The sequence below is a fragment of the Nymphalis io genome, chromosome 28 (genome assembly GCF_905147045.1).
Source record: "Nymphalis io chromosome 28, ilAglIoxx1.1, whole genome shotgun sequence".
NCBI lineage: Eukaryota > Metazoa > Arthropoda > Insecta > Lepidoptera > Nymphalidae > Nymphalis > Nymphalis io.
In genome coordinates, this window is record NC_065915.1 from 1,533,881 (window position 1) to 1,549,755 (window position 15,875).

The 15,875-nt window shown below is 35.5% G+C and overlaps 1 protein-coding gene across 6 annotated transcripts; it reads left to right on the forward strand.

Annotated features, from left to right (window-relative positions):
* The first annotated feature begins 6,036 nt into the window (after positions 1 to 6,036).
* LOC126779116 (uncharacterized) lies at positions 6,037 to 13,238 on the forward strand. 6 transcript variants are annotated; one of them, XM_050502963.1, is made up of 11 exons: positions 6,037 to 6,228; positions 6,839 to 6,921; positions 7,533 to 7,579; positions 8,216 to 8,340; positions 8,752 to 8,852; positions 10,626 to 10,738; positions 11,018 to 11,076; positions 11,257 to 11,422; positions 11,766 to 11,873; positions 12,001 to 12,046; positions 12,999 to 13,238. In XM_050502963.1, exons 2-11 carry the CDS (start codon positions 6,849 to 6,851, stop codon positions 13,148 to 13,150), a joined length of 990 nt encoding a protein of 329 aa, XP_050358920.1. In that variant the 5' UTR covers positions 6,037 to 6,228; positions 6,839 to 6,848; the 3' UTR covers positions 13,151 to 13,238. The 6 variants fall into 6 exon arrangements, with proteins under 6 accessions (XP_050358920.1, XP_050358917.1, XP_050358921.1 ...); XM_050502960.1 differs by having other exon boundaries at positions 6,038 to 6,228; positions 11,015 to 11,076; XM_050502964.1 differs by having other exon boundaries at positions 6,038 to 6,228; positions 11,015 to 11,076; positions 13,005 to 13,238.
* The last annotated feature ends 2,637 nt before the right edge of the window (positions 13,239 to 15,875 follow it).

Below are 15,875 nucleotides of genomic sequence, written 5' to 3' on the forward strand. Positions count from 1 at the left end.
AAGATATTATTAGATTTTCTTATTTTAAATACGTAATAAGAAACGCATTTATATATTTTAAAGTTAAATTAGCAATTCTTGTGTATATTTTACACATTAATTTCTTTTATCTCGGAAAAGCCTCTAACGATATAGCTAATAACATTTATATAGATCATGTTTTGATTAGTATTTCTTGAAAAAACGCATTTATTTTCTAACTAATTATTATTCTTTAATAATTCGTCGCCCAGGTAATAATTATTATTTATATAAAGTACTTTGTGACGCATACTTTTTATTGTACACCACACAACAAAGAGAAAAATCCAAAACATGTACTGCCGAAATAAATGTACAATTATGGCGACCTTATCGCTACATAGCGATCTCTTCCAGGCAACCAACGGTGTAAGTAATTACAGATAGGATATGGGGTAGGTGGTGATATGAATAAAATGATATTAATATTTAATTAAAACAAAACCAATAAACAAATGTAAATAATACACATATTATATATCAATAAATAAATTATATTATCAGTACATACAAAATTACAAGTATATGATATAAATACATACTATATACAGCAACAACGAATAAAACGATAAGTCCTCAAACAAAACAAGAAAGAAAAAAGAAAAACAAATGAATAATACAAAAAATACTGAAATAAAAGAAATTATTGGTGATAAGGCATTTGAGACAAAAAGTGATCTTTTTTTTTATATTCGCCAGGAGGCCAAATGACTCTACTCCACCTGATGGTAAGTGGTAGTGGAGTCCAAACGCGACGACGGCCAGACTCCCTTTTTGAGGAGAAGGTTTGGAGCTTATTCCACCACGCTGCTCCAATGCGGGTTGGTGGAATACACATGTGGCATAGTTTAAATGAAATTAGACACATGTAGGTTTCCTCACGATGTTTTCCTTCACCGAAAAGCACGAAATGAATTATAAACAGAAATTAAGCACATGAAAATTCAGAGGTGCTTGCCCGGGTTTGAACCCACGTTCATCGGTTAAGATTCACGCGTTCTTACCACTGGGCCATCTCGACTTTTTAGGGGTCCTGGTCTCCTCGGTAAGTCGTATATACATGTCAAAACGTAAATACGACATGAGATGATTTCACTTTCACCAAGTCATGAACAAGATAAGGAATTCCATTTTTTGGAAGTGCGACAAAGAAAGGAGTTGCCAAATTTCTTTGATCGCGATAGAATTGATGTCACAGTTAGGCGGTGACATCGAGAACCAGCTCGCAAATTTTTTAAAAATATCTATGGATTTGGACTCCCGAATGATTAAAAAAAGATCGTTCCAGAGTTTAATAGCCTGAATTGTAAAAGAATTATTGAATAGAAGATGACTTATGTTCGGGCACCTTAAAAATCCATCTCTTCACAGAACAAAGTACTTCTCCAGGATTTCCTAAAAATAAAAATTTCTCCTTCAAGGGGGAGTATAAGGGGAAACAGCACGCAGTACAGAATAGACAGAACGTGCATATTCCGGCGAAGTCCAATGGGTAACCAATTAAGACGAGAACGAAATTGTGAAATGTGGTCATATTTGCGTAATCCAAATATAAACCGAATAAATGTATTTTCAATTTTTTAAGCTTATTAAATTGGTCTTCGGTTAAGTCAACAAAATATAGAACCTACTTTAAATATAATTTCGTGACATATATATTTATTATATTAATCTGTGTAGTTTGTTGATAAACAGTCATAAATAGCAAGAATTTTATACTCTTTGTTCTTAGAAAAAATAAATATACCCGATATGCCATAAAGCTATTTTATAATATTGTAAGTACAAATTTTAATATTGTTTTTGACGATTGACGATTGACGATTTGACGATTTGCTTAAATTGAAATTTGTAACCAATGACCTTTAAACATATTTTTGACTGAATGTACAAAATCACTTGAGTCAGAAATTATTAACTTAATTAATTGGAATATTCATAACAAATCGTAATGCCTCAGTTGAGTTGGCTCCTTACTAACATACGTGGTGGGTGAGGTGTACTAATTGACATTTTAAATGTATAATAATATATACTTTATATGAAAATGTTCATAGACAATAAAGTTTTTTTTTTTGCAATCATCACACTCTTAGATACGTGTTTTTAGTCCTTCTTTCTTGGTGTATCTTAAACATTATTATGCTTTAAGTTATTTTTAATGCGTCTGCAAGCTTCTTATTTCGAAACAGCACAATCTAATTTTTATGATTACTGATGATTTTTTTTTTGTTTCAATTCGAACTTAAATATTTTAGTCATATTTTATAATGATACTATTTATTTTATCTTAAATGGATGTTGTAACTGGCTTTAAACGTGATTTTATGTGCATTTAGTACCTAAACATAACATGATTGTACATTACAATACGTATATTCCTTTTGGTGATTAATAAAAAATAATAAAATAAGACCACACCAATTTTATTTGGATTATTAATCTTGTACCATTTTAATGTACGTTTATATCTTCTGGTGATATTATTTATTATAAAACTTCCTTATGCCTTCCCTTATTATGTATGTTCATGTTTAATCTTTTATGTCATTCAACTTCACCCTATCGTCATGTAATTTCGCATATATGTTGTCAGGGTTACAGAAAAGGACATAGGGTACTTATAACCTGACCCCCCCCCCACGCGGGTAAAGCCGCGAGCGTCAACTACTTTGTCATGTAATATTATGTCTAACGTCAAATATCATGCTCATATTAAGACTATTTTCTAATTTAGTTTGCTTATTTTTGTAACAGTAATATCCTGTGAATATCCCACCTGCAGAATAGCAGAATTTCAACTCGGCTCTAAGGAACTAGCAATGAACACTATTTAGAATAAATGCATTTTAATCTAGATTCAAATATAAGGCTGATAGAGCTCAATATAATTGTCATTCGTTGTCATTAATAATCATATGATGACCATAATAAGCGGAATAACTTACAAGTCACAATTAAAACCTTATACCATTAGTGTTAAAGTTTAAAATTGCTTGTATGTTTATTTCTACATCTATCATGTGACGTAATCATTATTCCAAGCTCCGTGCACATTATTTTGCGTTGCATGTTTAGTATTAGTTGAATGGTTTCGTTTTTTATTTATAAATAGTTATGAAAAAAAACGCAATGTTGATTACAGTATTCGTTCATTTGTTTTCTAATAACAAAAAGACTTCAAGTGTGATAATGATTGAGCGATATTCGTGTGTATAGTAATATAATAATATAATTATATTAAATGTAGAGACATCATATGTATACAGCTATGTATTAGAGTGAATACAATAAAAATATTCCGTGAAAATGTCTTTGTAACATGCGAAAATCTTGCAAACTAAAAACAAACACAAATAACGTGACGGAAAATATTTTTAGCTATGTAGGTACTTTCTTAGTGCTGACTTTGACCGAGATTATGAGCGTAACGATCCAATGAGCATCGCGGGCCTGAATCGCGCTTTAAGAGTTTTTTGTATCGTTGGTATAAATATATAAGAGTGTCTTATGCATATGGGGAGTCCCATGCTACTCGGGATACCGGTCTTTGCGGAGGGCCGGCTTAAGCCTCCGCGGGTCTGAATATGCCCTTATCTTTAAGATGTCATATTGTATGGACTTCAAAGTAATGAAAAGAAGGTGATAAAAAAAATAATAAACAATTCTTAATAATGAAAAATCGAGAATTCTTCTCACTGACACCGATGTAGCAGTCTAGACTTCCTTTTTGTAATTATCTTTGTGTTTTTAAAAGTTTTATGTGCCTAAAGAAACAGCTGAACAGATTTTTAAATTAAACTAATTCAGTTATAATTTAAACTAATTTTTACCTTTATAATAAATAAATAAAACTATAACACAGAGTCACTAAACATTAATAACAAACTCACATAAATATACTTAAGTATAGCAACGTTTTATAAAATTAAAAGTCGGGAATTAATAACATTAAAGGAATTGGCTATTTTTTTAATTATACTGCCAATAAAAATACGATAAATTTATTTAACCTTTGTGATAAATCAATAATAGTACCTACCCAAAATGAAGAGATTTTTACAATACTTGAATAGCAAGCTTTAAATTGATTCAATTAAAAGAAAACTAATTGTAGAGGCTTGAGCTTAAATATTTGCAAGCGAATTAATAAATTAAGTATAAAGATATATAATATTAAGCAAGTTTCTTAAAATAATTATTCTTACGTTAATTTTCACGAGGACAATTTTAAATACACAATTTTGATATAGTAAAAAAACCACAACACGTAGATTCAATCCATGAGGTACATTAAATATTGGTGCTAGTATATATTTACATTAGTAATATGAAAGGTGTTTAATGTAGTCTTTTTAAATTAATAATTATTAAGTATTTTTTTAATTCGACAAATTCAGTAATAACTTAACCACAGAGCTATAAATTACCTTATTCAATTTTATATTACTTTTAAAAATAAAACCTTTTTGATAAATTAAAAAATAATAAAATATAGAGTCAATTGGTTGCAGAGATTTGATTATTTGCTTGATTCATCGAATTAAGTAATAATTTAAATATGTAATCATATATCATTCGAATATAAGGGATATAAGGGGAGCCGACAACAACCTAGGCTCTCTACCGTCAATCTCACCTGCTCGTGGTACATCCTGCTAATCAACGAACGAGGCTCTGGCGACCGAAATCGTGGCGGTATAACCACACAAATGCTGGAATCCGAAAATGCAAATCCTGATAGCGGGCAGCAGCGCTATTAGTAAAAGATTTCCAGCCACTGCGGTCACCAACCCGCCTGCCAAGCGTGGTGACTAAGGCAAATACCCCCCCTATGAGTGACGACAAAAATTCACGGCCCCCAATTCCCGGTGATCGCACTATTCCTGGCCACGGTACCGGCCATGGTAACGGTGCAATGGGGGTGCTAAGAATCCCCGGGATGGTTGGCGTTCTATGGGGGAGGCTTTCGTCCAGCAGTGGACGGCAAAAGGCTGAAAAAAAAATATCATTCGTAATTAGATTTTGCATTAACGAAATCAATACTTTTATCTTTTTATTAAACACAATTAACAAAAATTATAGTAATATATTTGTATAGCCAATACAGTTATATGAATATAATTTCTTAAACATTAAAAAAAAGACAGAGCAAAAGAAGGTCAAATCAGCTACTAGCGTGTGGATGAGACCTGAGCCTCTCTTTATCATTTTCTTGACATATTTGACATTAGTTTACCATATATGATTGCTTTATTACGCTTCAACATATCTGATGGCGGGGATGCAGACCGGCTCCCTGCCTTCACCGGCTCACTTAGTAGCTACGGACCCTCCGATATATAAGCTCGAAAACCATCTTATATACGTATCGAAGCTAAAAACTTTGATAGCGCGATTTAGGAATGTGATCCTCTCAAATAAATTGGCTCTGTAAATATACATAAAACACTAAGATATTAGTTTTATATAGTAAAGAAACATTTTACATAAGTATATTTATGGAGTTTGAAGTCGTATTAAGTAGATAATGCGTATTTTCATTTGTTTTAATTTCATATAGGATTTCTATGTGAGCAAAAGAGATAGCGATGTCAGTCGCACAAATATATTGATTCAGTCTATTTATGAGCCGACTCTATATTGGCTCTACGTTTAGTCATTGATTTTTAAAGAGAAACGGAAATAAAAATTCGTATGTGTAAAAGAGATGGAAGGACAAAATTAGTGTGACATAAAAGATATGAATCATTGACGGTGATTCGCTTAACATTTACTATTTCACTTAAACAAAGCAATTAAGTACAAGACGTATCTAGTCGTAGATTTTTTGTATCAAATAATTACAAATGACATCACTAATTGATTATAATGTAAAATTATTTACTCTAAGAATTTTATGTAACTTGTTTACCCTTTTATTATAAAATTTAAAATAAATAATTGTAACAAGCCTTAAATTAGACTTTTTAAAAGTCGTATTTTTCTTATCGGCAACATTGCTCAGAACAAATAGCAAATTATCTTTGCTTTGCTACGCTGCTGAGCTACCTTATTTTGAGGAATGAAACGCGAACTAAGCTAAAATGGCGTAATGTCTAATATTCATAAGTTGAATGTCGTGTGAGTGGAGAAAATAGAAAGACGATTAGTGGCATCGTGTGTTATTTGTTTATTAACAAGTTAGATCAATTGTTGCCATCAAAAGTGAGTTTCAATTGTTGCAATAATAATAAAATTGCTTAGTTCGACATTATAGAAACACCGAAAATTGTAGTGTTGCAAGAAATTCTTTCGTTATCTGACGTTTTATTTACATACATAATATTATGCTTATTTCGAATTTTAGTGTTTCAAATATGAAATTTCATATCAGCGACTTTTCATCATACACATTTCCTAAGTATTGTGGCAATGTCGAATTAATTAATGCTATATTAGATCCTTATATTATAAAATCCTGATGAGTTTCTTCGATGGTGGATTGATGATTATAAGCCTCTCTTAAGTAGATTTTGTTTGTAATTCGAATCTAAAATGAATAATGTATTGCACAAAGAATTATGCTTATGTGCAAGCCTGGCGGGGTAGGTACCACCCATTAATCACATTCTGCCGCCAAACGGCAGTGCTTAATATTGCTTCGTTCCTGTACAAGAGATGTAACATCTTAGTTCCTAAGCTTGGTGGCACATTGGTGATGTAGGAATAGTGACCAATTTGTCCGTCCGCCTACTTAATAAAAAATAAAAAATGTTATTTGGCACAAAAATCAAAATTAAAAGTGTGTCCTAAGTTGTTGATTTTCGTTTTTCAGCATATAAATCATGTCTGATGATGAACAAGATGTGGTTCGAACCGAAATTGCAACTAGAATGCTGACCGCTGAATATAAAGACGGTGAGAAGTTGTATTGTGTTTTTCTGAAGAGCAATTTAAAGCTCAGTAGCAATCCATAGTTTGAAAGTAGGAAGTGATTACAGTCTATGTACCTCTGAAACCATATAAATACTGTTCATTTTTGTCATGTTGCCGTCCCGTCAAATAATGTGAGTTAATGACTAAAATATCAAAATTAATTTTACACTAGTAGAATTTTGGTTAGGCTCTTTTGGTTGAATACCACCCATTTATCAATCATTGTACAGTACTTTGTATTGCCGAGGCTCTGGCTTAACTGGCTAAGTAAGGCAGTGTCATTACAGGAACATAACATCTTAGATAATATTTTACTGAAATGACATAGTAGGCTGTGGCTTATTATTAGTTAGCTATATAAATATTGCACATACAGGCATGTGAAACCACAAAATTTTAAACTGAGAGAATGATACAATAAAAGCACAAACAAAGTCTGTGGAGACTACAAAATATTAAAAAAAAAAAAAAAATTATAATGTAAAATAAATTTAGTTGATTTAATGATTTTGATGTTTTTTTTTTTTTAAAATATTGTACTACATATAAAAACGTTTTATATAAATGTTCAATTATGGTTATCTATATTCCAGGTCAGCTGGAGATAGTTGAAATGACTCCATATCAAAAAGGGCATAAGGTAAAAACTCCAAAAATATCCATTATCTTATGAGCAAATCTTGTACATATATATATAAAGGAAAATGACCAAAAATGTATGTACCTTTGTCCAAATATCTTGCACTAACGAGACTTATGTCATTAAATAGTGAGTTATTATAACCAGATTGGACCAAAAAATATGCTGACAGTAAAAAGTTATAACAGAATAAAAATCATGATATTATATACGTTTTTATGCTTAACATTTCGTTAATATATACACTTGTACGCATGTTATGTCATTCCGCTGTCCAGTGACGCTGTCGGCCAATTGGGCCAACAAGTTATTTCGAAAAAAAATGAAATGCGGCTTTGCGTCCTGTGTTAAGTTTTCGCTGAAATGGATTTTAATCAAAGCCTCGAAAAGAAGAAAACACAATGCGTGTTTTAAGTACCAGTTTTTGTTTGTTAAGTTTGTCTATGTCATGTGTCTCTTTGAAAGAAGCAATATTTTACAAAAAAATAACATTTGTTTTATAAACAAATTATTAGTCGAGCAAAGCTTGCTCGTCCTCTTACTTTTTATATAATACAAGCTACCTGTCCCGGCTACATATAGTTAAAAAACTGGGCTATATAAAACTTCACTAGTGCATATTTATATTGGTTACAGGTGGAAGGCATTGCTCATGTGATAGCAGAGGGATCAGAGAGCAGTAACGATGGCCTGAAATATATGCAGGTGTTGGATGCTGACAAGAATGTTGTCGTTGATTTACTTAATTTGACATTGGTTAGGTTAGTATTGACTGTACATATTATATATATTTTAAGTTTAGTCCAACGGGAAGATATAATTAAATAAGTTATACATTGCATTCATGTGATATCATTGGTCAGGATCTTGAATAATCTAATTTATTCATTATGGCTACATTGTTGGCATAGTAGCTTGATAAAAGGCTGCAGATCCTTAGGTCCTGAGGTCAAACCCCTGACTGGAAATTGAAAGTTGGGAATGTGTACATTCCCGTGCTTCAGGAAGCACCTAAAGCCATTCTTCCTGCGCCTAATGCACTATAATATGAGATTCCTTTGAGACTTGCCACTGTGGCCGAAATCGATTAGCATGGATCACTCATAAAGGATTCGAGAAAACCCGCGGAGCAATTTATTAAGTTATATAACAATTTGAAATGTATCCAACAGATGTGAAGATGGCCAGGAAGCATACCGTATAGTGAGCAATGATACGGAGAGCGGTGATGATACAACGGTCACCTGTGTTCTTTCTAATGAAGATTCTGAAGGTGAGTCAGGTTTGTGGTAATTCTCATACTAGTCACTTAGGAACATGCAAAAACATATGCAGTTTGTTTCAAATAAATATTGTATTCAAATTTTTAATTCAATATACATGTGCCGGATTTAAATTGATTGCCATCTAAATGGCCGCCATTGTCGTCCAACATGTTGATTTTATTAAATAAGTCAGTCCGCAAGTGTGTCAGTCTATAAACGATCACACGCACTACTGGCAGATACGCCATTATACTTTTACATTTCCATCAGTTGGCTGCATAATAAAATAGTTACCACGATATAAATAATACACAAACCACATATTTTCACAACTTGACGTCTGACAACCTATAAGACGTCCATCACGGTGTGTGGTGTTGCTATTGCTCTCGATGTCACCGCCTAACTGTGACAACAATTCCATCGCGCACAAAGAAATTTGGCAACTCCTTGCTTTGTCCCTTTTCCAAAAATTGGAATTCCTTACCAGTTTACGTGTTCCCCTCCTCATACAATGTGGGCCGGCACGGCGTTGGGGGCGGCTAGTGCAGAACATTCTTCCCGACTGTACTGGCCGTCGTCGCGTTTGGACTCTACAACCACTTCCTACAACCTACTACTTTCTCCTACTTTTACTTAATGCAAGCTACTACTTTTTCCTACAACTTTCTCTACAACCATCAGGTGGAGTAGAGTCATTTGCCCTCCCGGTCCATATAAAAAAAAATATAAAAAAAAATCGAATAAAATAATTTTCTCTAACATATATATACAAGTAGTAACTATAGGCACAAGAGGAATAAATCAGTTCTCATGGTTGGTGGTGATGTTAGCGATGGTTAATATTTCTTACAAGGTCAATGTCTATTGGACGGTGGTGACAACTTGCCAGAATGACCACATATAACAGACTGAATACAGAATGACTGTATAGTAATCGGTTGAACATTATACAGTAGTGCCGTAACGGTATCTAGCAGTGAGTCACAATAAAATGTACAAAGCTTGCATTAAGTAAAAGTAACAGCCTATTAATGTCCCACTGCTGGCCTAAGGCCACATCTCCTTTTTAACGAGCATTGGAGCTTATAATGCTGCTCCAATGCGCGTTGGTCGATACACAAAGTAGTTTTTATCAGCCACTTTCAGGTAGTTTCTCACAATGTTAACCTTCAACACTGAGCAAGAGATAATTTATAAACAGAAATTAAGCACACACTCATAAACTTAAACACTTAAGTCATCAGTTAAGATTCTCATCTTCTAACCACTCCGTGAAACAATATTTTTATGGTGATCCACCAAATTGTTTTGAAGTTAACCTTACATAGTATAACCATATTCATATATGTTTTTTTTTAAAATCTGCAATCAAACCCTTAGGCTTTAATCAGATTTGTTGAGTGAGCTTTTCTCAATTTTGAGAGTGCACATCCAATGATGTGTCATCTCTTACTTTATTCACTTCTAAGAGTGATCAGATCGAAGCCAGTCACTTCGAACTGAACGAACTGTGCAGTCGTTTGTATTTAAAAGGTTCGTAGCCAGTTGATTGATGTGTCCTTCGAGTCTTTGCTTATAGGCCAAAGAAGACTTTTCTATTTCTTCTTTAACTGTAGCTATTTGCAGATACTTATGTACTTCCTTGTTCAGTATGAACCATGGTGCATTGCAAGACATTTAGCACTTTGTTCTGGTAGCGCTGGAGGATTTCTATATTTGAGTGACTTGCCGATTGACGATGCCGATATTCATATATGTGATATTCATTTGCTTTTCAGAACAAGATAATCAAGAATCGTATGTCGTACTGGATGGAGAACAGGGACCGATGGTTTTTCTGCAGTCCTCATTGCCACAGACAAATCAGACGGTCAAAGTCGAAACTAAAGAGGTTATTGTTTTATGTAAATTTATTGCCACTCACAAGTACTGGTGCTGCCTTCACATAGACAACCTTCGAACAATGGCGTTCACAGTACCCAAGCAAAAATATAAATTGCTATTTAATAATGGCATGGTCTTTTAGTCGGTGGAGATTCAATAACTCTATTATATAATTAAAAAAAAACATTATTAGAAAAGACAACTGCAGTGATCATATTCCAATCTTGTCATATGTCATTTTGAAATCATTAAAAAAGTTTATATATAAAATGCTTTATTGCAGCAAAAACCAAAATTGACACCTACGGAAATACTAGAAAGAGCAAAGGCGTTGCAGAAAGCTAAGTAAGTTTGTTACAAGTTTTGATTTTAAAAAAGCTTTTAAAACGCAAGATATTAGTATGTTTTACCTGTTCTTAATTTTTATTTAATAAATGACATTTCAAGTATGTATACATAGATTGATATATTATGAAAAAAATGCTGATTAAGTAAATTAAATATTTTATTTGTTTTCTATTCCAGGGCCCTTATGTCTGCACAATCAACCAAAGATCGCAGTCGAAAACGTAAGAACGAGCTGCCCCCCCCACACGAGCTGCTGGCCTCACCGCAGTTTAAACTGTTCCTATACTCCTGCAAGCTGTGCACCTTCAAGTGTAATGCCATCAAGGAACTCACAGCTCATAAGGTGAGCGATTATTTTTTAATGCCGAAATTTTGTTTCAAATATATCCAAAGATTGATGAATTTGTTTGAGATATTAATCATAACTTAATGAATTACTGTTATAAAATTTAAACCATAATTATATATAGTATAATAACTACTCGGCTACTTGCCGGTTTTTCTCGTTAGAATCTGCATGTCGGACTATGTGGATTTTGTCTAGGAGAAAGCTTTATTTACAATACAATTTGTTACACGGCGCTAGATGGCACATCTTCTTTTGCTAGTACTATATTATTCTTATATCTGGATGCTGTTACTAACAGACCTGTGGTAACTAATAAAACGTGTGGTCGTTTGTTCAGGCCGAGGAGCACAACGGCAGCGCCACCAAGTGGCGCGGGGGGGGGCGCGCCGCCGCCAGCTCGCTGCAGTGCGCGCGCTGCCCGTACCGCGGCACCACGCACACGCAGGTACCACCACCACCACCACCACCACGTGCTATATATCCATAAACAACGATTATTAATGAGTCTTATATATATAGTGTTTGATATGAATGTACCCGTGATATTCATTTATTGCATCTGTTTTTTGCAGTTGATGAAGCACGTCAAAGAAAAACACCTCGATAGCGTCACGACAAGTAAGTACTTTTGTAATTCATCAAGGCTGCCATCCTCCTCAAAGTCGTCTGAAATAGAACCCCAGACTCCCACCTAACGCATCTCCGACTCCAGGATTACGCCCTATCTTTTAAGTACTGAACGTCGGGACTGTGGGAGGGCGCCGAGTCGGTTACGTGATCGCACTGCGAAGCATCTTCGATACGATTGCTCGCGCATCACGGGCCCTTTCGGCATTCGCGGTGTCACGTCACATTTAAATTTATTTAAACTCGTGCAGTGACCGTTTACAACCGTAACCATCATGACGTACAAACCCCCGCCACCAGTCAACATAGCGTGATAAAAAAAATTACCATGTCACATTAAACTCGTTCCACAATTTATAGTATTACAATAGAAGATACAGTCTAAAAAAAATATAATGTTGACTATTTAGTTAAATTGGGACTAGAAGTTTCGAAAGTACTTCGTTTTTTACTACTTCGCTTTTAATAAAATTCAGAGGATAGTAAAAAACGGCGTACTTCCATACATACACCCAACCCCTTATTCATGTCCCTCGGCACTCTCTTGGCAGCGTAACCATTCCACTGGATTAAGAGAGCGTGAGAGAGAGAAAAAAAAGCCAAGATGGCCTAGTGGTTAGAACGCGTGAATCTTAACCGACGATCGTGGGTTCAAGCCCGGGCAAGCACCGCTGAATTTTCATGTGCTTAATTTGTGATTCTAATTTATCTCGTGCTTGACGGTGAAGGAAAACATCGGGAGGAAACCTGCATGTGTCTAATTTCATTGAAATGATGCCACATGTGTATTCTACCAACCCGCATTGGAGCAGCATGGTGGAATAAGCTCCAAACCTTCTCCTCACAAGGGAGAGGAGGCCTTAGCCCAGCAGTGGGACATTAACAGGCTGTTACTGAAGAGAGCGTGAGAGTTTCGAGCGAGTGAGCAATACTAGCGTTACAGTTGAAGGTCGCGGTGCAGGTCGGCTGTTGCTGGAGAGCGACGAGGTGCGCGAGGCGGACGTGCTCGTGTGCGGCGCGTGCGGGTTCGAGTCGGCGGCGCGCGACGTGTTCCGCAGACACATCGAGCGCGAACACGGCGTCACGCCCTGCTAGCTGACGTCACACCGACGTCACACTGACGTCACACCGATACGGATAACATTACAATAAAATTATACAAAAGTACAAATACTAAACTTTATTTATAATGTATTATTTTCCATCTTGGCCTAGTTGGTCTCAAAAATGATTATTTTTTTTCATCCATTTCAAGTAAAGCAGAAGAATATAATTTAGAATGATTCCGATCTACAGCGCCACCTACCGGGTCCGGTTAATTTGGTTCAAAACTACATAGTATAGAATTAATTGTTGGTAACTTGCCTAAGCGCCATCTAAGGGATCCTGACGTTTCTTTGAACCATCGTGTCGACGAAACGCACCAATGATTTGTATTTTGGAATATCGTTATATTTAAAAGCGCCGTCGCGAAGCACCTCGAAATTGCACTGGCAATTCGTAAATCCCGAGGAAAAGCGCTACTTGAGTAATTTATTTGTTCAAGTATCAGATGAAGGTTAAATATGGCCATTAGAATGAGCTAGCGTAACAAACCAATCTAATTATAAGTTTTTTTTTTCCATATTTCATTGATTTTCTTATAATTTATAAATAAGTATGACGTAATATTTTTCTGTTATGTGGTAACTGTCTTTTTAATATTTTTAAGTTGGCAACAAAGTTAGTTTAAAAAGGCGACAAAGAGAGTTGTAAATATAATAAATGGCTGCCGAGCTGAATATTTGTTTTTTTTTAATATATTTAGAAACAGTATCGACCATGCGCCGATCGCATCTATCGTAATACTAGCATAGATTCTAAAAGTTTGAAGTATGAGAATTAAGATAGCTAAGCTTGTATTATAGAGGATGGATAGAGATAACACTAGTTGATAGCAACAAGTACAGGGCTTGTTGATATTTAATTGCTTAATATGCTTTACTTAAAATGGATGGAATAAAGTAAAATTTCATATTATTTGGCATGTGACGATGCACAGCATCCGTGAGAGTGCGTTGTATACTTTCCTTTCCTGGTTCTGGTATTTAGTGTGGGGATGTGACGTCACGTCCGCTCCCCACCATTTGATTAGTCCCAGGGTGGCAGCTAGCCGTTTTGCTTTCATAGCGTCGTTACTTCTCTTAGTGTAAACATCTATTCTTGAAGTGTTTTGAGGTTCTTTTAGTGATTATTAAAAAAAAAAAACTGTTAACAAGTATTTGATCCAGTATAATTATGAGTAGTGAAAGTGATCTTAAAAATGTGCACTTGGACCATATTGGGTTTGAGCAGGCGCTGGCTGTAGTTACCGGTGTACACATTCGCCGGTCTTAAACCCGGCGTCTAAGAAAATAATACAACAAAGCGAGTCAAATTCGTCTTCTTCAAATTCCTCTGATAGCGAGTCAGAGGACTACCACAACGGACACGGATGAAGTCTTCAAATCAACTCGAGGTTTTGACAAACAGGATCGATCGCTTCCTCCGGATAACAACCAAGCATCTCAACCACCTGCTCTAGAATCCGCAGCAGGTCTATATTCAACATATTTTTGTTTGAAACGGCCTGTCACAACTGACACAGATGGCACGAACAATACTCTTTTGAATTTAGGATTAATTAATACATCAGTTAAAGAGCCCAAGGTGCCTCGGGCCGATCCCGAGCATGTAAGAATTCTTCAAAATTTACCTCCAAACCATTGTTGACCAATCTCACAACAAAGGTTCTCGATCGTTTCCAGACTCCACAGTCATCGGAAATAACCGATCAAATAAAGGTATTACTGGAGCAAAGAGTTCTAGAAGTGGTCAGTCATCATCACCCAGGGCCCAGCTTTCTGTCAAAAATATTTCTCGTCAAAAAGAACGACGGCTCAAACAGGCCAATTTTCAATCTGAAGCGGTTAAATCAGTATATTGCACACAAACCATTCAGACTAATATCGCATTTCCAAATACCTCGATTTCTACAGAGGGGCGATTAGATGGTGAAGATCGATCTCTCGTCAGCCTACTTCCATGTGAGGATAAAAGAGTATCATAGACGGTTCTTGCGACTAGTCTACAAACGACAGGTTCTACAGATGACTTGTCTCCCGTTCGGTCTATCATGCGCTCCAAAGAACTTTCCTGCATTGACCAACTGGGTAGCACAGCATTTGCGCAATCGAGGTTTGAGGGCGATCATTTATTTGGACGATTTCCTTATCGTAAATCAATCGGAAGTATGCCTTCAATCCCAAGTATACTTAGCAATAAGAAAACTCGAGACACTGGAATGGACCATAAACTACGAGAAATCTGTAGTCAGACCAACTCAGGAAGTCGAATTCCTGGGAATTGTTTGCAACACCAAGTCAAATTTCAAATGCTTTCCCAGAAAAAAGGTGGAGAAGATATTGTCTATTGCAAATCGCCTGGTCCAGAAACGAACAATCTCATTAAGAGAAACGCAAGCTATTTTGGGCTCGCTAAATTTTGCCAATTTTGTAGTTCCTCGAGGGAGATTGCATTGCCGACAACTGCAGCTACAGTCTCGGATACTAGCGAGAAGAAATTCGATGAAAGAAATAAACTTGAAGGCAACAGCAATGAAGGATTTAGTATGGTGGACCCTGAAGAAATCACGGCCACAAACAACGTTGCATTCGGATTCGATTCATCATTTTTTAACAACAGATGCTGCAGATTTTGGATGGGGAGCTCAAATGGACGACCAGACAGTGACTGGCAAGTGGAGACCAGACCAGATGCAATGGCATTGCAACCGCAAGGA

Excerpts from the sequence above, each read along its gene's own strand:
- LOC126779116 (XM_050502960.1), top strand. The coding sequence starts at position 6,849 with ATGTCTGATGATGAACAAGATGTGGTTCGAACCGAAATTGCAACTAGA. Across the intron at positions 7,580-8,215 it reads CATATCAAAAAGGGCATAAG|GTGGAAGGCATTGCTCATGT; the intron begins GTAAAAACTCCA and ends TATTGGTTACAG. Across the intron at positions 8,853-10,625 it reads TTCTAATGAAGATTCTGAAG|AACAAGATAATCAAGAATCG; the intron begins GTGAGTCAGGTT and ends TTTGCTTTTCAG.